Source organism: Pelophylax lessonae (assembly GCF_965119305.1).
Source record: "Pelophylax lessonae genome assembly, chromosome: 8".
Taxonomy (NCBI): domain Eukaryota; kingdom Metazoa; phylum Chordata; class Amphibia; order Anura; family Ranidae; genus Pelophylax; species Pelophylax lessonae.
In genome coordinates, this window is record NC_138775.1 from 167,023,986 (window position 1) to 167,047,114 (window position 23,129).

At 45.1% G+C, this 23,129-nt stretch overlaps 1 protein-coding gene across 1 annotated transcript in view; it reads right to left on the reverse strand.

Annotated features, from left to right (window-relative positions):
- Window positions 1-23,129, reverse strand: part of NEK7 (NIMA related kinase 7) — a 243,809-nt gene that overhangs the window by 199,757 nt on the left and 20,923 nt on the right. The window contains exon 2 of the mRNA XM_082264886.1: window positions 1,634-1,696. Within this exon, the coding sequence (XP_082121012.1) occupies window positions 1,634-1,696 (63 nt within the window). The remainder of the gene's footprint in view (window positions 1-1,633; window positions 1,697-23,129) is intronic.

Below are 23,129 nucleotides of genomic sequence, written 5' to 3' on the forward strand. Positions count from 1 at the left end.
CGACTTAGCACGCTGCTGCCCGACCGCCCGCTCTGACAGCCCGGCCGCCCGAAGTCGCGGCCTTCCCAGCTCGGTACACTTCTGGTAGCAGTGCGGTTCTCGGCAGACAGCCTGAGTTGAACGCAGGGGAGCGAGGTGGCCCTGCTTTCCGCCTGTACCGTGCACTGCACTAGTCCGAGCTCCAAATTCCCAACATGAGACTCATCACCCGGGACCTGTCCGAGCCCTACCCCATACACATACCGCTACTTCATCCACAACTGGCTGCAGCTCTGCTTCCTGGTAAGTCGGGGCACTACAGGGCCCAGCATTCCTCCTTACCAGGGCCTGCTATAATACAACTAGGGGCACTACAGAGCCCAGCATTCCTCCTTACCAGGGCCTGTTATACTACAACTAGGGGGACTTCTACAGACTCTGTAGTCCCCCTAGTTGTATAACAGGCCCTGGTAAGGAGGAATGCTGGGCTCTGTAGTGCCCCTAGTTGTAGTACAGTAGGCCCTGGTAAGGAGGAATGCTGGGCTCTGTAGTCCCCCTAGTTGTAGGCCCAGGCTCCCCATAGATCTCCTTTAGAGCAGGGTCACCATAGATCCCCCTTTAGAAAAGGGTCCCCATAGTAATCGTGATGCATCGTGATGCATCGCGGAATCAAATCGTATCGAATCGCGACCCTAATAATCGTAATCGCATCAAACCGTGAGGTAAGTGAAGATGCGCAGCCCTATTATCTTGGCTAATTGGACTTTGAATTGTTGGTCAGTACGTTTGTCTTTTGCATTCAAAAAAATTATAAAACCACAAACTTCTAAAATAGTTTGTGTAAATTCCAAAAAAAAAAAAAAACCTGGTATGAGCAATATAGGGACAATTATAGCGGATGCTCTCTGAAAACTGGACTTTTGGTTTACCTGTAAAAAATCCTTATCTTGGATTATCACAGGGCACAGGGTATCATTATTAGCACAAGGTACATCATTATTACAGGGTTATATTGCCACCTACAGGTGAAAGAATGTTGTAAAAAAAGACAGGAAATTACCACCTAGGCATAACCCCACCCTCCCCATTAGACAAGGTGCCAGTTTTTCACCAGGCCATAAACCACAAAGGCAGTTTATATATATATATATATATATATATATATATATATATATATATATATGAATGGAAAAAAAAAACGTATAAGTTCAGTTATATAAAATCATTTTATGCAATTCTGAGGTATCCTCTTAATTGATCAATATACAGAATCTTAAAAATGAGCACAAAAGCAAGTTTCGTTTAATGCACCAACATTCTGGATTACCTTTCAAAAGAACATCCCTGCACAATGTTATCTTGGTAACAAAAAAAGTTTGAGGGCAACATATAATCCCACTGTGCATGTTGTAAAAGGAAAGCAAAGGGAACTTTAATGCAGTTTTATCTTAAGATGTAAACATCTTCCCTCTCTTATTTAAAGATGCCAAGTTCATAGGAGATGTGAAGAATAAGCGGTTCAAAGCCTTTATGTGGCACATTGGAAAAACGGGCTCAGCTAGACGAAGGGAAAAGCAAAATCATCAAAGCATCAGATTTCACACAAAAAGCACATACTACAAACAATCTTAGGGGTGCTTCAAAAAGTGTTTACCTTAAGGAGGTCAATCTCTTTGATACAGTCAGCTCTTGCCTTGGCATCCATCAAATCAAAAATCTGCACGGGATTAAATAAAGATGAACATGATTTTATTTACAAAGACACTGTTAATAAGGAAGCATTAATGCAGCAACCAAATTAACCTGTAAAGGAAATCATGTGACCAGTTTAAGAGTTATGCAACTATATATGCCAAAGAAAATGGAATAGAAATAATCTCACATATACATACTTCGTGATAAGGTGATGTGCTGAAGCTTAAACGTTAAAATAAATTTTCAACCTATGAACACTCTTATTTTTGACCAAAGCGTGTATCTTTTTTTTTTTTTAGCATAATCCCCTTCTCTGAAGGCAACATGTGGTAAAACTCAGACTCTGGCTTTCTACATTTCATATTTTACAAATTTAAGATGGCTACACGAAAATGGCCACAGTAGGCTTTTCAAGGAGATAAAGCTTGTGAGCTGCCCTTAGGGAAAGAGACAATCACATCTTTTCTTTACTGTGACAGCTCCCTTCTAGCAGGATGCATTATGAAACAAGAGGGCACATAGTCTCTTGTAAATGCAGCTGCTCATATTGCGATCCTGCTGCAACCTTTCTGCCTGCAAACTCTGTTTAAATGCTGTAATTTAGGTGTTTATTCTGAAGAAACTAGTGGTTAAAAAAAGAATTCCCTAAATAATGGCTTAAAGTGGTTGTAAAGGCTGAAGGTTTTTTTTACCTTAATGGATTGTAAACTTGGATCAGGTCAATGCATTCAGGAAAAAATCTTCTGTCCTGCAGAATCCCCCCCAACCCTCCTTACAGTATACTCACCAGAGCCCAATCTCGATCCAGCAATGTGCAGGAGAGCAATGGCTCTCCCAGCTCTGTCTCTCCTCACTGGGCAGATTGATAGCAGCAGGAGCCACTGTCAATCCAACTCTTTGACAAGTGAGTGGGCGGTGGAGCAGAGACGCCCTGACGTACGTGTCAATACCCACACCCCAGAGCAGAAGCGAGACCTTCAGCTGACCATTGCCCTTGCTGGGCTGGAAAAAGCAAAGAACTCCAGAACAACCCCCACCTGCTCGGCTGGGGTTTGGGATGGCCCAGACAAGGAAAAATAAACAAAAAGGTATGCCACTAATCCTCCCACACGTGGGGAGAGGGCAGCACCATTCTCGGTTCCCACACAGCGCTTCTAATATGTCAGAGAAATCCCTATAACTGAATCGATGGTAGAAGTGTCCTGCCTAAAGATCACAATATTTCCTGGGAAAATGGAGATATTCTCTCTTCAGATGCTGTCCTGAAAGAAGATTTGGATAAAAGCAGTGCACCTAAAGTGATATTAGCGGTTATGTTTTTTTTTTTTTTTGTTTAAAAACAAACATGTTCTGCTTACCTGCTTTGCAATGGTTTTGTACACGGCAGCCCCGATCCTCCTATTTTCGAGCCGCCCATTGGCGCTCTTGGCCCTACCCCCTTACCAAGTTCCCCCATAGCAAGCCACTTGCTATGGGGGCATTTGCACAGCTTTGCGTCCGACCAGCCTCTGTGTGTAACACATACAGAATCTCAGCCCTGCCCCCTCCTCATTAGCTGTGACTTCTTGCAGCAGGAGAGCTGTGTCTCAGCCAAAGAGGATGAAGAGACCCGGGAGATCCGCTGCTCTCATGCACATCTCTGGATCGAGCTTGAGCTCACGTAAGTATTAGGGGGCTAGGGGGGGGATGCTGCACACAGGTTTTTTACCTTCATGCATCATGGCCCTGCTGTTCCTATAGCAGTGTTTAGACAGCAAGAAATGGCACTGTAAGAAAACACTAATCAGCGGCTGCAGCAATCGTCAAAGGTTTTCCTAAAGTTTATCTAACAAAAACTTGTACTGCGATTAAACCTACAGTGACTGCTATACAGGTAAATTGGGAATCTAAGGCAGGGAGGGAGACAAAAGAATGGACCAGATATTTGATGTTGAAAGGGAGACAAGGAGATGGGTAAGAAAATCCAGATTCATATTGCCACATGGCAATATGTGCCAAAGGCAAATGTGATAAAAGCAGGAAAACCTGATGTTAAAAGGTTCCTCATAGCAGTATAGTCTAAAACTGATGCACGTTTATCATTTGCTGACAAATCCCCTAAGGCTATGTTCAAGTTGCTAATTGTAAAATTTAATGTCGCTGCTAAGCAGCAGTTTGCATCACATTCTTTAAGCACAAAAATTCTGACTTTCCAGAAAGACGTTTTTTCTGCCTCCATTCAAAATCAATGGTTCCCTATGGGAGCCTATTGATTTGAATGGAAGTCGCACCGCAAGTCGGATCAGGATGATCCGACTTGCGCTGTGAGAAGCTTGAGGGGGAACTCCACGCCAAAAAATGGGAAAAAAACTGCGTGGGGGTCCCCCCCAGGTTCCAAACCAGGCCCTTCGGGTCTGGTATAGAATTTGAGGGTAGCCCCATGCCGAAAAAACGCCCCTAATGGCTATATAACAAGCTGCAGAGACCGGCATAATCACCGGGGACAGCGTCGGAGGAGGAAGAAGAAGAGCCGAGGGCAAAGAGCTGAAGATTGGACAGCAGAAGAGTGGACAGCAAAAGAGCAGAAGACAAGAAGAGCGGAGGGGGAGAAGACCAGAGCGGAGGGGGAGAAGACCAGAGCGGAGGGGGAGAAGACCAGAGCGGAGGGGGAGAAGACCAGAGCGGAGGGGGAGAAGACCAGAGCGGAGAAGTCCGGATGAAGATTTTTAATAAACTTTCCAAAACGTCTCCTGTCGTTATTTACATACACTGCCTTTTATGGGGTGAATGGGTAGGGGTACAGTGTACCCCATACCCATTCACATAGGGAGGGGGACCGGGATCTGGGGGGGCCCCCTTGTTAAAGGTGGTTTCCAGATTCCGATGAGCCCCCTGCCCGCAGACCCCCACAACCACCAGCCAGGGTTGTGGGGATGAGGCCCTTGTCCCCATCAACATGGGGGCAAGGTGCTTTGAGGTGGGGGGTGCAGAGCTCCCCCTGCAGCAAAGCACCAACTTTCCAGGAAGATTACCCAGGCATTCCCCACAGACAAAGTCGCCTATCATTTAAGTCTCTTCAAAGTCACGCTAAAGTCGCACTAAAAAGTCTCTCCTTCGTGGGGCGACTTTCTGGTCACGGTAGTGTGAACCGGCTCTAAGGGTAATGAAAGTCCCAGAAACACTCGGTGTATATAGAGTATATAGAAATATAAAGTCCTCCAGCACAGCAGTAAATTAAGGTTCTCCTCCATGGTGCATCTGTCAATAAGGCATGCCAGTGCGCTTACCAGATATTGGTAATATATACACCAATCAACTCAATTTCAGATGGGTCCAGATGGAGGAGACGGTATGGATCAGGTATACCAGGGACCGTCACTGGGTAGATGTTCCACCATATACCGCACTCAGACCATATATGTCATAAGCAGCAACCATCCAAGGGTTAACATACAGTGAATAAAAGAGCCTCCATAGTGTAATATGTAAAAATAGTAAACTTAATAGAATAAGCATGCACCACTGTCTGATCCATCTGGAAATAGTCGCAGCAGGCGCAGGCAGCCCTTTCTTTGGACCATCCGTGAGTACAAAGAGCGAATCTGACTTCCGAAAAGACTCAGTCTGCAAGTACACCCTGATTGCCCTAACCACATCCAGAGTATGCAGTACAAATTCCTTAGGATGTTTTGGCTAAGGACACAAATAGGGTAATAATATGTCCTCATTTAAGTGGAAACTGGAAACCACCTTTGGAAGGAAGGACGTTTCCAGACGAAGTAACGCTTCATATCGTGAGCCACCAGATAGGGAGAAGGGAGGGGAGAAGGGAGGACAGGACAACGCCGCCAGTTCTGACACCCTGCACGCAGAAGTAATAGCCACCAAGGCCACCTTCTGAGATAAGGTAAGCAAAGGAGTCTCCCAAATACTTTCAAAAGGAGATTTCTGAAGAACTGACAGCACCAATTTAAGGTCCCAAGGCGAAAACGGAGGACGCACCGGAGGTACCAAGTGTCGCACCCCCTGAAGGAAGTTGCGCACCAGGGAATTGTTGGCTAATGGCCTTTGGAAAATTGCCAAGGCCGAGACCTGACCCTTGACAGCACTCAAGGCCAACTTTTGATCAACACCTCGTTGAAGGAAAACCAAGATCCAAGCCACCGAGTAAGAGCGATGGGGAACCCCAAGGGACTCGTACCACACAATGTACAACTTCCACGTACGATTATAGCTTTCCTAGAGGTCGCATTCCTCGCTTTAAGCAGAGTGGGAATCACTGAAGCAGACAATCCCCAGTCCTTCAGCACCTGGCTTTCAACAGCCAAGCCATCAAAGCCAGAGACCATAAAGCAGGATGGAAGATTGGCCCCTGAGACAGTAGATCCTCCCTGAGAGGAAGTGTCCAAGGAACGCCTGCAACCAGCCTGACCAGGTCGGCATACCAAGCTCGGCGAGGCCAGTCAGGAACGACAAGAGTGACCGGAATCCCTTCCACCTCAATCCTGCGAAGAAGTCTTGGCAGCAACATAAGAGGAGGAAAGGCATACATCAGCTGATACTGACCCCACGGGGCCACCAACGCGTCTGCCAGAGGATCCAAGGAGTGGGCCACAAAGCTCTGCAATTTTCTGGTGATCCGAGACGCCAACAGATCGACATCTGGAGTGCCCCAATGAAGGCACAACTGCTGGAACACCTCCGTATGGAGGGACCATTCCCCTGCATCCCAGGTCTGTTGACCGAGTAATCCCCCTGCCAATTTTCCACTCCTGGAATGTGAACAGCGGAGAGAGCTTGAACAAAGCATTCCGCCCACCGAAGAATGCCTGCAACTGCAAGGACACTTTTGGTGCCCCCTTGGTGACTGATATAAGCCACGGCCGTGGCACTGTCTGATTGAATGCGCACTGGACAACCCTGCAGGTGCACCGTCCAGTGGAAACAAAGCAAAGCCTGTTAGCTCTCAGCTCCAGAACATTGATCAGTAACCTGGGATCCTCTAGGGATCAGACAACCTGCCGAGAACCTCTCCCCACTCAAACAGACTTGCATCCGTGTTGAGATTGTCCAATATATAGGGAAGAACTATTTTCCTTGCCTGAGCATTGGGGACCGAAGCCACCAGATCAGGGACTCCCTGGTCACCTGGATCTGATTGTCCAGGGAATGTGGATTCTTGTTCTATTTGAGAAGGATTTCCTTCTGTAGGATCCTCGTGTGGAATGGAGCGAAGGGGACCGCCTCCAACTACAACACCATCAGTCCCAGAACTCTCATACAATTCTGCAGGGACGACCAATTGCTGGACAGCAACAGCTGAATCTGAGTCTGGAGTTTGAGTTTTTTCTGGAGGAAGAAACACCATGACTGAGGACGAGTCCAAAGTCAGGACCAGGTAGTCCAATCTCATGGAAGGGACCAGGGACGAATTCTGAAGGTTCAGAATCCACCTGAACTCCTCCAGAGTTCCCATGGTGATATCCAATTTTTTCACCAGCACCGTGGGAGACTCCACACGAAGAAGTAGATCGTCCAGGTAACCCAGGTCTGATACCCCCGCTGACGTAACAACGCCAGGACCGGAGCCAACACCTTTGTGAAGATCCAAGGACCAGAGGCGAGACCAAAGGGTAATACCACAAATTGACAATGATCCTCTTTCACGGCAAAGCGCAGAAACCGTTGGTGGGGTGGGGTATTAGTATGTGAAGGTAGGCGTTTTTGATGTTTATGGAGGTCAGAAAATCCCCTGATGTAGGGAAGCCACCACCGTGCGAACAGTAGATCAGTTAAGGCCTTCTTTGAGGTCTGATCCACAGACCAGAACTTTAGGCCTTCTTTGAGGTCTGATCTGCAGACCAGCACTTTAGCTAAAGCCGGAGGACCACTGTCAAAACAGACCAATATGGGAGCAGTATCCAGCGCAGCATTGCAAACAAATTGCAGCCTCTGCACCAGCTAGTCCAACAGCTCCGCAAAGGCAGGGGGCGGTTGTTTCCCCTCCAGGTCAAGGCGTAGCAACTTAGCCCATGCAGTCAAAGTTTGTGACAAAGGGCAACAGTAAACAAAAGTCTTCGTGCAGACCCCACCAGGGAGTACATATTGCAGGCCATAGACAGCTTTATTCAGTCTGGAGACCGGAGGGTCCACCGTAGGTGGCACAGTCCACTTTTTGATAAGGGATTCCTCAAAGGGGGTAGCGTCTAGAAATCCACTTAAGCACCCCAGGCACGCTTTGGGTGGTCCCATTCTTTTTTGACCATGTTGTCAAAACGCGGGAAAGGGAAAAACCTTTGCGCTCTGGATGGCTTGTGAGTGCCAAACGTAACCTGCGCCTCAGTCTCAGTTGCGTCCTCCATTTTAAGGGTCATAGGCACAGATACAACCAGTGAGTCCACCAGCGTCTTTTCCTGCGTGGTGGCGCAGGTAGAGGTCATCCTCACTGTCAGAGGAGACAGGGCGCGAGGTAGCGGACCGGGCAGGGAGACCCGCGTCTGCGGTGGCTGATTTAGACTCAGACATCAGATGAGGAAGGGGAAGGCGGAGGGCATTTCTTAGCACCTCGCCCTTTAAAGGCCACCTCCACCCAGGACACAAACGATTCCGAAATTGCATCCATGGACAGCCGGGGACCAGAAGCCCTGTGGCCTCCCTGAGGGGGTCAGATGGGGGACATGATCTGCAGGGTCCATGCTGCACCAAGGGAACCTGTCAGCAAAAGTTGAAAAAATAACCCCCCCATATGAGCGTTCATCCGGTGGTGGCGGCGCACCCCCTGCCCCAACATCTGGCCTGAAGCGTGGTCCCAGTCCCGGGAGTAGGCCCAATAGCCCCCAGCAGTGAGGGGGGGCAGGTAGAAGGGGGGTGCGTGACAGGACAGAGGGGAATCCGGGAATGTGAGGGTCTGACCGTCCCAGGGAGGGGCCGCGTCCACCCCAAAATCCACCAGGGGAACAGGGGGGAACATTTACTCACCAAACCGGAACCGGCGGGCGTAATCTGACAGAACCCCTCTCTGTCGAAGTGGGGGGGGGGCCATCGGCCAAATAGGAATGCTGCGACTCAGGCCTAGACCTCGTCTTATGTGAACTGGCGAGATATTTAACTCGTGGGGTCAGTCCCCGTCCAGTGGGACTACGTCGTGGCCACCAACCCAGCACAGAACTAAGGCCTGCGCGCGCTCGTTGGCCGGCTGGGTGACCACTGGATCTATACATCCAGCCCGTCGCCCAGATCTGGCATAGTTGCTTGTAGATCTCTCAGGAAATAATCCAGAGAAAAGCGAACAAAAAAAATTACCTAGAAAAAACTTTGCGAGAACCAGAGATCCGAGTAAGGAACTAGGTCCTTACTCCTGACTAGGCAGATTAAAACTGACATCCTATAGCAGAAAGAGATGGTATACCCCCTGGGACTGCCCATAGACGAAGCCAAAACTTTTTTCTGCCTAGTGTCCTACTCCTGTAGGGGGCAGCATAACCCTACTGATATGGATCAGACACTGCGTCCGTCAATGAACGATAGAGAAAGGGAGTATACCCCTAAATCAAAATGTCCCAATTGGGCCCGATTAGACATTTTCCCTCCCCAGTGTCATGTGACTTGTTAGTGTTACAAGGTCTCAGGTGTGAATAGGGAGCAGGTGTTTAATTGGTGTCATCACTCTCACTCTCTCATACTGGTCACTGGAAGTTCAACATGGCATCTCATGGCAAAGAACTCTGAGGATCTGAAAAAAAGAATTGTTGCTCTACATAATGATAGCCTAGACCATAAGAAGATTGCCAAGACCCTGATTCTGAGCTACTGATTGGTGGCCAAGACCATACAGCAGGTTAACTGGACAGGTTCCACTCAGAACAGGCCTCGCTATGGTCGACCAAGAGTGTGCATAAGCAGCATCATATCCAGAGGTTGTCTTTGAGAAATAGATATGCGAGTGCTGCCAGCATTGCTGCAGAGGTTGAAGGGGTGGGAAGTCAGCCTGTCAGTGTTCAGACCATACGCCACACACTGCATTAAATTGGTCTGCAGGGCTGTCAACCCAGAAGCAAGCCTCTTCTAAAGAAAGCCAGCAAACAGTTTGCTGAAGACAAGTAGACTAAGGACATGGATTACTGGAATCATGTCCTATGGTCTGACGATACCAAGATAAACTTTTTTGGGTCAGATGGTGTCAAGCGTGTGTGGCGGCAACCCGGTGAAGAGTACAAAAACAAGTGTGTCTTGCCTACAGTCAAGCATGGTGGTCGGAGTGCTACTGGCACTGGAGGGCTACAGTTCATTGAGGGAACTGCGAATGTCCACATGTACTGTGACATAGTGAAGAAGAGCATGATCCCCTCCCTTTGGAGACTGGGCCACAGGGAAGTATTCCAACATAACGACCCCAAAAACACCTCCAAGATGACCACTATCTTGCTAAAGAAGCTGATATCTCCAGACCTAAACCCTATTGAGCATCTCTGTGGGGCATTCTCAAACAGAAGGTGGAGGAGCGCAAGATCTCTAACATCAACCAGCTCTGTGATGTCGTCATGGAGGAGAGGACGACTCCAGGGGCAACCTGTGAAGCTCTGGTGAAGTCCATGCCCAAGAGGGTTAAGGCAGTGCTGGAAAATAATGGTGGCCACACAAAATATTGACACTTTGGGCCCAATTTGAACATTTTACTTAGGGGGTGTACTCACTTTTGTTGCCAGCGGTCTAGACAATAATGGCTGTTTGTTGAGTTATTTTGAGGGGACAGCAAATTTACACTATTATACAAGCTGTACACTGCTACAATGTAAAGTAGTAAAAGTGTAATTTCTTCAGCGTTGTCACATAAAAAGTTATAATAAAATATTCCCAAAAATGTGAGGGGTGTACTCACTTTTGTGAGAGACTGTGTGTGTGTGTGTGTGTGTATATATATATATATATATATATATATTTTTTTTTTTTTTCCCAAATTTGTTTTGTTTTTTTATACAACTATTGTTAATGATAATCAAGTTTACAATCACTTTTCTCACTAAAAAGATGTTCATTTCTTAAAAGATCGACTTTCAGCCACTATTCACATCGGCGAGATTTGACAGGTCAAATTGCATGTCAAAATGGAGTCTATTGCCGGCAATGGGAGCGTACCCAATCAGTTCCACGTCACACCGATTTTCAAAAGTAGTTCCTGTACTACTTTTGGCAACTTCAATAGACATCTGTGCAAGAACCCGCACAGTTGTCTCATGACATCCCCGAAATCGGACTGAAATGCGGCTTTGAAATCGGGCGAGTGCAGATGAAGTCGCACGATTTCAAACCTGCGTTCAATGTGAACGAGGGCTAAGAGCCCTTTCTCACCAGATGCAGTTGGATGCATTTTGAACTGCACTCCAACTGACTAGACAGCCCAAAATCAATGTAATCTTAGGGGCATAGTTCACATCATTGCAGCGCAGTTCAGTGCAATTAACCGCTTGCCGACTGCTCACAGTATATTTACTGCGGCAGTCAGCCCCTCACAGGCAGAGTGACGTAGGTCTACGTCGCTAGCCTGTGAGGCTCTGGGGAGCGAGCACGCTCCTGCGCGGTCACGGACCCCCCGCGCGTGTGACCGGCGGACCCGATGTCCGCCGGTCACTCGCCGATCGTCGGGGGAGAGGGAGAAAGTCAGGCGGCTTGTGTAAACAAGCTGCCTGTCATTCTCCTCGGTGTAAAAACACTGATCACACGGTTCTACAATGTAGAACCGTTGATCAGTGTCCCTGCAGCTAAAGCCACAGCCAATCACAGTAAGAATCACGCCCCTAGGGACACACACAGCCCCTCCCTCTCAAATAAAGTTAACCCCTTCACTACCAGTGTATTTTTACAGTAACAGTGCATATGTATAGCACTGATTACTGTAGAAATGTCACTGGTAACCCCAAAAGTGTCAAAAATGTCAGTCAAGGGTCCGATCTGTCCGCCGCAATGTCGCAGTACCGCAAAAAAAAAAAAAAAAAAAAAAAAAAATCGCAGATCGCCGCCATTACGCGTTAAAATAAAAAAACAAAAATGACAAATCTTTCCCTTTGTTAGTAAACGCAATAACTTTTGCGCAAACCAATAAAAATACGCTTTTTGCAATTTTTTTTACCAAACATAGGTAGCAAAACAAATTGGCCGAAAATGTTAAAAAATTTAGATTTTTACATTTTTTTGGGGTAATTTCATATAAAAAAATGTGAAAAATATTGTTATTTTTGCAAAATTGACGCTCTTTTTGTTTATAGCGCGTGATCAAAAAAAAAAAAAAAAAATCGCACAGGTGATCAAATACCACCAAAAGAAAGCTCTGTTTGTGGGAAAAAAAGGACGTCAAATTCGTTTAGGTACAGTGTCGCACGACCGCGCAATTGTCCGTTAAAGTCACGCAGTGCCGAATCGCAAAATACCCCCTGGTCGTTTAGCAGCCAAATCCTACGGGGCTTAAGTGGTTAAAGTTGGAAAAAGTTCTGAAATTATTTATTTTTGTCTTTTTTACATCACAGAAACCTGACATTTTAACAGGAGTGGGTAGACTTTTTATAGTGTGTGTGTGTGTGTGTGTGTGTGTGTGTGTGTGTGTGTGTGTGTGTGTGTGTGTGTGTGTGTGTGTGTGTGTGTGTGTGTGTGTGTGTGTGTGTGTGTGTGTGTGTGTGTGTGTGTGTGTGTGTGTGTGTGTGTGTGTGTGTGTGTGTGTGTGTGTGTGTGTGTGTGTGTGTGTGTGTGTGTGTGTGTGTGTGTGTGTGTGTGTGTGTGTGTGTGTGTGTGTGTGTGTGTGTGTGTCAGGGCTTGACAAATTTGCCTGAAATCTAGGAGCCAGCTAAAGTTAGGAGCCAGTTTTTTTTTTTTTTTTTTTAAACTAACAACCAAGCTATATTTAATAAAACGGATACTAAATTTACACATAAATACAACTAGAACCCCACTCTCCTCTATAGCGCAATTGGATGGAAACAGACTGTCTCTTTCCATCAGAGCTTTCTTTTGGTGGTATTTGATCACCTGTGCGATTTTTTGATCACGCGCTATAAACAAAAAAAAGAGCGTAAATTTTGCAAAAATAGCAATATTTTTCACATTTTTTTTATATGAAATTCCCCCCCAAAAAAAAGTAAAAATCAAAATTTTTTAACATTTTCGGCCAATTTGTTTTATGCTACCTATGTTTGGTAAAAAAAAAATCACAATAAGCGTATTTTGATTGGTTTGCGCAAAAGTTATCGCGTTTACTAACAAAGGGAAAGACTTTTGTCATTTTTGTTGTTTTTTTTTTTAACGCATAATGGCGGCGATCTGCGATTTTTTTTGCGGTACTGCGACATTGCGGCGGACAGATCGGACCATTGACTGACATTTTTGACACTTTTGGGGTTACCAGCGACATTTCTACAGTAATCCGTGCTATATATATGCACTGTTACTGTAAAAATACACTGGTAGTGAAGGTTAACTTTATTTGAGAGGGAGGGGCTGTGTGTGTCCCTAGGGGCGTGCTTTCTACTGTGATTGGCTGTGGCTTCAGCTGTATGCAGAGTGATCAACGGTTCTACATAGTAGAACCGTATGATCATCTCTCATACACAGGGGAGAATGACAGGCAGCTTGTTTACACAAGCCGCCTGACTTTCTCCCTCTCCCCCGCCGATCGCAGAGTGACCGGCGGACATCGGGTCCGCTGGTCACACGCGCGGGGGGGGGTCCGTGACCACGCAGGAGCGCGCCTCCGGGGGCGCGCGCTCGCTCCCTAGACCCTCACAAGCAAGCGACGTAGACCTACGTCAGTTTGCCTGTGAGGGGCTGACCGCCGACGTAGATAGTCGTGCGGCGGTCGGCAAGTGGTTATATGTAATGTGACCTATAAACTGTAAAACTCAGTTGAACAACTGAAATCTTTTAGGTGGAGGGAAGTAAAAAACTTAAATAATATGGTTGCAATACTTTATTACAGCACTCAGTCTTTTTGAGTAGGAGTATCATCATGGCATATCTTGACTTGGCAATATTTGCCCACTCTTCTTTGCAAAAATACTAATTTTGGCAGATTGCAAGGGTATCTCCTGTGCACAACCTTCTTCAGATCACTCCACAAATTTTCAAATCAGATTCAGGTCTGGCCTCTGGCTGGGCCATTACAAAACTTTAATCTTCTGGTAAAGCCATTCCTTTGTTGATTTGGATGTATGCTTTGGGCCGTCGTCATGCTGAAAGATGAAGTTCCTTTTCATGTTCAGATTTCTAGCAGAAGCCTGAAGGTTTTGTGCCAATACTGACTGGTATTTGGAACAGTTCATAATTCCAGCTAAAGAAAAACAGCCCAAACCATGATGCTGCCACCACCATGCTTCACTGTGGGAATGGTGTTCTTTTGGTGATGTGCAGTGCTGTTTTTGGGCCAAACTTTTTTTTTGGGTGTTATAGACAAAAAGTTCAACCTTAGTTTCATCAGACCATAACACATTTTCCCACATACTTTTGGAAGACTTCAGATGTGTTTTTGCAAACTTTAGCTAGGCTTGGATGTTTTTCTTCGCAAGAAAAGGCTTCCGTCTGGCCACTTTACCCCATAGCCCAGACATATGAAGAATAAAGAACGAAGATTGTTCACATGTACCACACAGCCAGTACTTGCCAGATATTCCTTCAGCTCCTTTAACCTCCCTGGCGGTCTGATTATGTCAGTATTTTTGAATGTCAAAGCGGTACATTGTTTTGCATGGAAATCGGTTTTATATTGTAGGCCTGTAATTCTTAGGAATAACCTCACTTAAATCTGTCCAAACAAGAGTCTAGTAGACATCCCAGGTATGATAAAAGGTAGAAACACTAAATCATAAATAATAATACATTTTATTCAAAAATGTAATCAAACTAAAAACACTGAAATTTGTCCAAACAAGGGTGCAATATTATTTACTGCAGGGATTGACAAATTTGCCTGAAATCTAGGAGCCAGCTAAAAAAGTAGGAGCCAGTTTTTTTTTTTTTTTTTTTTTAAACAACCAAGCTTTATTTAATAAAACGGATAGAACCTCACTCTCCTCTATAGCGCAATTGGATGGAAACAGACTGTCTCTTTCCATCCGATGCCATCTGATCCGATCCACGGGAACAACCGTCTGTTTTTGGCGGACAGGATCAGATGGGGGCAGATTACTGCTCCATATAGAGGGGAATGAAGGGTCCGATCAGGTCTGCCTGAAAAACTGACAGGCGGACCTGTTCAGACAGCCCGTGTGAAAGGGGCCTTCGGCTGTGGCACGGTGATGAAGAAAAAAAATGATATATATATATATATATATATATATATATATATATATATATATATATATATATATATATATATATATATAATTTTTTTTTTTTTAATAATTTAAAAAAAATTATATTTTTTTAAATTTAAAAAATAAATTAATAATAATAACCCCACTCCCTGTCCACTTACCTTTAAGCAAAGGTAACTGGACAGAGAGATGAAGCCTGCAAAAACTTCCCTCTCCTGTTTGGAAGGAGATGGAAAGGCATTGAGAACAGGCATTACTCCCGGCCACCACAAGAGGGCGCCAGTTCCCCAGCCTCTCTCATTTCACAGAAGGAGGCCGAAAAGCCGGGGCATCAATTTTTGGACGGCGCGGAAGTCCGTGCACTCGGGGAAGGAGGTGGGGGCGCAAAAGGGACAGGATACCTCCCTGCTGGGCACCCCACGTCGCTAATTCTAGTCGCAAATGCGACCTGGCGCCCGGGGATTGTCGAGCCCTGATTTACTGTAATACTAGACACTGCATATTGGTTTAGTAAACATCCCGGGTATGAAAAATTTTGAAACATGGGACTGCACAAACTCCAACGTCACAATCGGGACAAATGGCACCTGGTTTCCTTTCTGATTTTCCTTCCACTGTCATCTCGTTTTGAGCAACAAACCACACAATCCTTGTAGGTGCTGACTTTCTCGGTTGGTGGGATGTAGTCCATGAAGTGGCGACCAGTCAGGCATTCCAGGTTGACAACGCCAACAGCATGACATCCAGCTCTATTCACAGCCATTGATGGTGTTTGGTGGTTCACAATAATACATTCAGCAAATTTCTAAATTAAGTCAGAATGAATCACAAGCTTGTCACTTTTTTTTTTTTGAGCAGAATGTAGGCATTTCACAAGCATTGCGCAAGATGTCAAAAGATCTTTTTCTAGTACTTCTTTTGCCCTTTCCTCATTGCTGAGTAGAATATCATTGCTTGGTCAGCTCTGTCGACACCTCCCATGGTGTTATTGTAGTCCATCACTACTTGTGGCTTCATGATTTCTTTCCCACCTTTTGTGCATACCATACCAGTGGAGGTATTATGAACTGTACTCATTAGCCACACATCTTTCTGGTCACACCATCACAGTGCCATCATTTTGTCTTTCTGCCAAGCAACCATTTCACTAGTCTTCCGCTGCTTATTGCCAAATGTTGGCAGCATGTCATGCCGATTAGCTCTAATGGTTCCATAGGCATCCGTTTTGTTTTGCAGAAGAAACTCAAAGTTCAGGAGACATATAAAAGTTGTCGGATGTTACGCAATAGCCCTGATTTAGCAATGGCTCAAAGAATAAAAGAACAGAAGATGTTGCCATTCCATAGTTGCTGTATTTTGGATTTCATTTTGTTGTTCCTTTTCCGGTGTATATGACTGAATTCCAAATGCAGTCAGTTGACGATTCGCAAAGCATGTAGGATTTTACGCCAAATTGTGCCCTCTTTGATGCAATGTATACTACCCAGCTGAGCCTTCCCTTGTATGCCATTATACTTTCATCTATGCGGATATCTTTCTGGCACATAACTCAATAGGAAATTCTTTAGAATCATTTGAGATATTTCCCAAATTTTCTTTAGTTTTTGTGCAGGAGTATTTTCATCAAATTCTTTGTTGTATTCGAAGTGTAAATATTTCCTGATCAGGGAAAATCTGTGCTCTGACATGACCGTGCCAAAGAATGGAGTGGCAAGTAATCTATTAGTTGTCCAATACCACTTCTGCAGGGGGTTCCCCACCACTCCCTGAAGTATTATTAGGCCCAGAAATTTCCAAATGTCATCTCTGGTTACTTGTTCCCACTTTCTGCTTCTCGAAAACTTCCGATGCAGAGTAGCTAAATGTTGCTCTTTGTACAGGTTTGTCTCAGTAACTATATTTTCAAATTTCTTTATTGAACAAAAACCAGCAAACAAAGTATGTATTAAAACACGAGTACAGAATATAGTACATGAAACATCCGAACTAAATGCCTGCACAAAAATCAACATTACAAAAAAGGACAATTCAAACAGCATAACAGTGGCACTGTAGCAAAGAGTGGAATAATAAACCCCAGTAAGACTTAACATGGGGCGTGAGTTGTGTCAGAAATGATGCTCATGTGAATAACTGGAACAGGAACCTTATGAGAACCAGAAGGATGCTGTTCAGAAAGGGGGGATGTGGAGAACAGATGTGGGAAGGGGAAAGACAGGTGGGGGGGAGCAGGAGCAAGGAAGAGAAGGACAGAAGAGGTCAGGGGAGAGAAAAAGGAGGATCAGTGGAGTGGAGCAGCGGGTGGAACATGTGGTTAACAAAGGGTACATGCTTGGCTGATGGTGGGAGAGCAAGTAGTATTCATTCCGTGCGGGCGACCCCATCCCCAGTCAGACAATAGGCGAACCAGGGACACCGTCCAGAGCCAGGCCTTCAGCAGACAGGATAAACGTGTTCCAGCACGCCCAGGTTTTGGTATATTGCACCTTCCTACCCTGCGCAGTGAGCAACAAGTCCTCCAGATTATTGAGCCATTTGACTCTACGTAGCCAGAGTGAGATCGTAGGGGGAGAGGTGCTTTTCCAACAGAGGGTGACGCAGGATTTTGCCGCATCAGTAAGATGTCTGAGCACAGAGCTTTGTACCGCTTAGGGGCAATACCTGTACAATGCAATAAGAAGAAGGCCGGGTCATTCGGGAAGACACGTTCCATCAATTGGGCGACCCTACGTACCTCCGACCAGAAGCCCCGAATCAAGGGACAATGCCAGAAGATGTAGGACAAGGTGCCTCTCTCCTGCAGGCATCGCCAACACCTATCCGTCGACTCTGGGAAAATGCGACTCAGTTTTGTGACGAGACCAACCTCGCCACATTGCATTGGAGGAGCCTGGTTGCCCGCCTGCTGCCTTTGGACTATGGACCACGTTTTAAAAGACTTTGGCTCCATGGCGATTAAACTGTATTCGTGGGGTCTGAGTGCCATTCACCTAATAATGTGCACTCAGACCTGAGCTATCTGGGGATATGTGACATGTCGATGTTTAATGTATAAAAAGTAACTTTATATATTTTAAAGCATAATACTGTATTTTGGTCCCCATGTGTGTAATGGAGTCTCGCTGTGAAAACTAGCTTTAGCTGCAGAGAGAGGGGGGGGATGGTTTCCAGCAGCCCCCTCCTGAGGAATGTCTACTGATTAACTGAGACTATTGATAAACATGTTAATGAGCTCACCTGGCTGTCTACAAAGGGAGGAAGCCAGGATGCATTGTGGGGATGTTTTGCTTCTGGGAGTCTGTAATGTGATACATGTCTGTTTGTGTTACAGTCTTCCATTTGGTCCCCTAAGGGAGTGTCCACCAGGTGGGAGACCTGTATAAATACGGGGGCAGGTAGCCCTCAATAAATATACCACTGCTTGACCTTCCACACGGAGCTTTGTCTCGTTCTTGGGGGGATTCACTGTATGCTGCTGTAGACTGATTGCTAGGAATGTAAGCTGATGTATGCTTTTCCTGTTCAGCTGCTAGCAGCTATTCGTGAGGTTCCAGGTTGGAGTGCTATATTGTATCCAGTTCGGGAGTTTGATGTTCTGCAGTAGCTGTGCCTGCTCTCTCAGAAAGGGGCATATCGCCTAAACGGATTTTAACCCCTTGTCTGCTGAAACGGTCCGTTACAAGTTTATCCGGGGAATAGTACCAGTGCATGAGAATCTTGTAGTTGCATTCTTGAATGCGAGTACATATAGATGACTTAAGGGAAAACCGGATGTTGCGTCTCTCCGGAGCCGTAAATGTCTTCTGGAGCTCTTTACCATTTGGAAATTCCCGGGAGGACGAAATCCTCGGACGGGAGGAAAAGGAGAGCATACAACTGGGAAAGAGTATGGGGCATAACACCTCCAGTGGCTAGTAGTTGTTCCAGCGGGGTCTGGTCCCTCCCAAACAGCGATAGGGGCCCCAGACCTCGGAGAAAGTGGAGGAGCTGCAATGCTTGCCAACGGGTTAAGCTAAAGTTTCCTGTCGGCATGGTCAGCTGAGAGAGGGACAACCACCACTCGCGCCCCTCATGAAAGTGGGATACCTGGAAGGAGCCCTCCGCCATAAGAGCAGCAAATCTATCCCCAGCACACCCCGGGGGGGGGGGGGAACCTCGGGTTCCCCAAGACCGGGAATAGCGGGGAATGTCCGTCCGAAAGACCTTTACTGACCACCACCGAAGCACACGACCTAAGCGTTGGGCCAATGGTAGGATGACGCCTAACCTCCGCTGGGAGGTCCCGCAGAATCAGGGGTGCCCTTGACAAGCATAGCGAGAATAGGGATACCTCCAAGCTCACCCACTGCTTCAGATCGGCGTGTCGTGCCCAGTCAATCCATCTTGTCAAAAGGGCCGCCTGATAGTGTCGGGGATCAGGCAGAGCTACACCGCCATGTCTTTTAGGTAAGATGAGGAATCGGCGAGCCAGTCGAGGCCTCCTCCCGGCCCAGACGAAGCGCGTGAAGATGGAGTCGACCTTTCTGAAGGACGCTGGGATGAAGACTGGGAGTGTTTGGAATAAATATAGAAGTTTCGGGAGAACCGACATCTTCAAGATGTTGCAACGGCCAAACCACGAATGTAAACCCCTTGACCATTTATCAAGCAGAGTGCGGATCATTGAGAGAAGAGGCGGGAAGTAACTATTTTTTCAATAACCTCATTGGTCAGAATTTTATACCAGGTGCTCCACTAAATGGGAATCTTGGGGGCGCTGCCTGATCTGTACCGCAGTCAATAGAGCACCAACTTCGCACATCACTGAGCTCAGTCGCAAAATCGTCGCTGTTGTCACTTTCAGTGTCTGATGACGAATTTCCCCACGAATCATTATTGTGCAATTTTTCAATTTTTTTTTTTTTATCAATATTTTAATATATTACAAATTTACATTAACATTTCAATCCAATAATACTCAGTCCAATATTCTATAAAATACAGAAAAAAGAAAAATGCAACTATAATACCAAAAATTCATTACCACCCCCTATCCCCCACGCCCCCCTTCCCCCCACACTCCCATACCCCCTCTCCTTATCTCTTAATTTTCTTTTCCTCTTTCAGTCCTTTTAGTATATTCTCTAGTTATTTTAACTCATTCCAGCATCCCCATAAGGATTCCCATTTCTTCCTGTCCTCCTCCCTCTCGACACACAGAAATTCCATATTTTTTGTAGTGTCAATTTTTTTTAACTGTGTTTCTATTTTTGGGGGGGGGGGGGGGGGATGTGCTTTCTACCAGTTTAGGGTTATCAAACTTTTGGCCGCGTTCATGAGATGTGGAATTTAGGGAACTTTTATATTTTTTTAACGAAACCTTTTATTCCATGAAACAGACAAAACCACGGGTCATCTGGGATATCTAAATTTGCAATCTTTTTTTATTAATATGGCTACCTCCTTCCAATATAATTTATTTTCGGACAGCCCCACCATAGATGTGCCATAGTGCCATCTACTTCACACCCCCTCCAGCACTTTTTTAAATTCCCCATCTGATATTAACCTGCTTTATCTAGGGTGTTATACCACCTAGCGATAAATTTATAGTTCATTTCAGCTGTATTAGTATCTATTGCGGAACTATGAATCAGTTTCATACTTTTTTTTTCCAGATGGAAATCTGCTCCGCTTAGCCCCAATTCTTTTTCCCATCTCCCGATAAAGGGTGGCCTTGTCTGTTCCATCGCCTTCGCTAATATTTTATATATATTTGAGATTTTATTCCTGTGTCCCTCTCCTACACATTTGCTCAAACGGTGAGAGCTCTTTTTCTGACCTTAGTGGTTGTGGTAGTTTCATTACAAAATGTTTCAAATGGCAGTATCGCCACTTGTCTTATTTTCCCAAACCTCTTTTTTAAATCAGCAAAAGTGTATATTTTCCCTTTTTCAATATGTCCTTTAATCGTGTATCTTCCCTCCCCAACCAATTCCCTTGTATATTCTCTATACCTGGTGGAAAAAATAAGGTTTCTTTTAAAAGGTATCAGTGGTGAATTTAATTCTATTTTTTCTTTTATGCAAATTAAATCCCAAATTCTAAGTGCTTGTCATGTTATAATGTGTATTTTATTGTTTAATTTTCTATATTGTGATGGGATCCAAATAATTTTTCCTAATTGTGTATAACTCAGTGTTTTCTATATTTACCCAACTTTTTTCAGTTTTTATTTTCCCCCATTCCATCACCCGTGGTAGTATTGACGCAAATTAATATTTTTTAAAATCCGGGACTGCTAGGCCACCCTGTATCTTACTTCTAGTTAGTACTTCATATTGTATCCTAGGTTTTTTTTTTCCCATATAAATATTGTCAGTTTTTAAAGTCCTGAAATAAAACTGTGGTGTTGGTACCATTTGAAATTTATACGTCACTTTTGGGAGGATAGTCATCTTAACGATATTTATTCTTCCAATCCATGATAGTACCCTAGGTGTTAAATTTATTAATTTCTGCTCTTATTTCATTTAGTAGTGGGATATAATTTTCATTATATAAATTGTCAGGGGATGGAGTCAACTTAATTCCTAAGTAATTTAAAGCCGATTTTCTCCATACAAAAGGGGAATCTTTGTTTTAGGGCCTCTTCTTTAAGTGAGAGGTTAATCTTTAATATTTCAGATTTTGATGGGTTGATTTTTAAATTAGACAGGTCTCCATACCTTTTGAGTACAGCCATCAGGTTAGGAAGGGTTAATCTAGGTTTGGAAACATATAGCAAAACGTTGTCCGCATATGAGGCGACCTTATGCTCAGTCCCTCCAACCACTACTCCAGTCACATCTTGATTCTTCCTTATTGTCGCCAAGAGGGGTTCTAGAGAGAGCACAAATAGCAATGGCGAGAGTGGACATCCCTGCCTTGTTCCATTAAACATTTTGAATGATTCTGAGAGGGTTCTATTTATTCTTACTTTTGCAGAGGGGCCTTCATATAATATTTTGTTCCAGGTCATCATCTTTTGCCCAAGCCCTAATTCTTCAAGGGTCTTAATCATAAATTCCCAATTGACCCTGTCAAATGCTTTTTCAGCATCTATTGACAGTATAAATACTGGGTTTCCACTTTTGGCCATATGTTGTAGTAATAGAATTGTTCTTACACTATTATCTTTACCCTGTCTTCCTAGGTCAAATCCCTATGAACCCATTCTGTCATTAAGTTTTTCATCCTTGTGGCCAGAATTTGAGAAAAGCTTTGTATCCGCGTTCAATAGGGAAATAGGTCTATAGCTTGGACAAACTGTTGGATCATTTTTTTTTTTTTTCAGTATAACTAATCGAGGCCCCCAAGGCTTCTCGAATCATCTTATATTGACTACCTAGCCCATTTATGTACCTTTTAAATCTAGGGATCAACAAGTTTTTAAACCGTTTATAATAACTAATTGTAAACCCGTCAGGGCCGGGGCTTTTTCCCGAAGCGGTTTTTAAAGCTTTCTCTATTTCCTCTCCCGTTATGGGGGCTTCCATCTGTTTTAATTTCAGTTCTTGTAGTTTGGGCAACCTTTTCTGTTGACTCTGTCCCTCTTTCCCGTTAAAATCGTATAGTCTCCCATAGTATTTTTTAAACACTTCTGCAATCTCCGGTGTTGAGTATTCTAACTCTCCTTCCTCCCCTCTTATTTTTTTTTGTAATTAATCGCTTTTTTTTTTTTTTTAACCATCCCTGCCAGCTTCTTCCCAATTTTATTGCTCCATAAGTATCTTTTGCTACTCTATTAAATGCTTGTCTGGTTTCCTGCCCTAATAGTTCTTTCAATTGGTCTCTTAATTACTAGGGATGCACTGAATATTCGGCGGCCGAACATTATTGGGCCGAAAATAGAGAAAGTAGCACTTTCGGCGTTCGGCCAAATAAGTCAAAAGGCCGAATAATTTTGAGCCGAACAATGTCAGCTTCTGCCCTGACCGCTCACCTTCCTCATTGCGGCTCGTGGCTCCCTTCTCACACGCTGCCGGTGTCCTGTAGGGGGTGTGACGTCACGCGCGCGTCCCGCCCCCTGCTCCTGACTGCGGCTCCTTCACACTAGGTCCACGCCCCGCCCCCCTGTTCGCGGCTTTTGGCTCTGGCTGCAGTTCAGGTATGTGATGTGGAGCTGAGCACATTTGGGGGAGAATACGGTAGCTGGCAGCT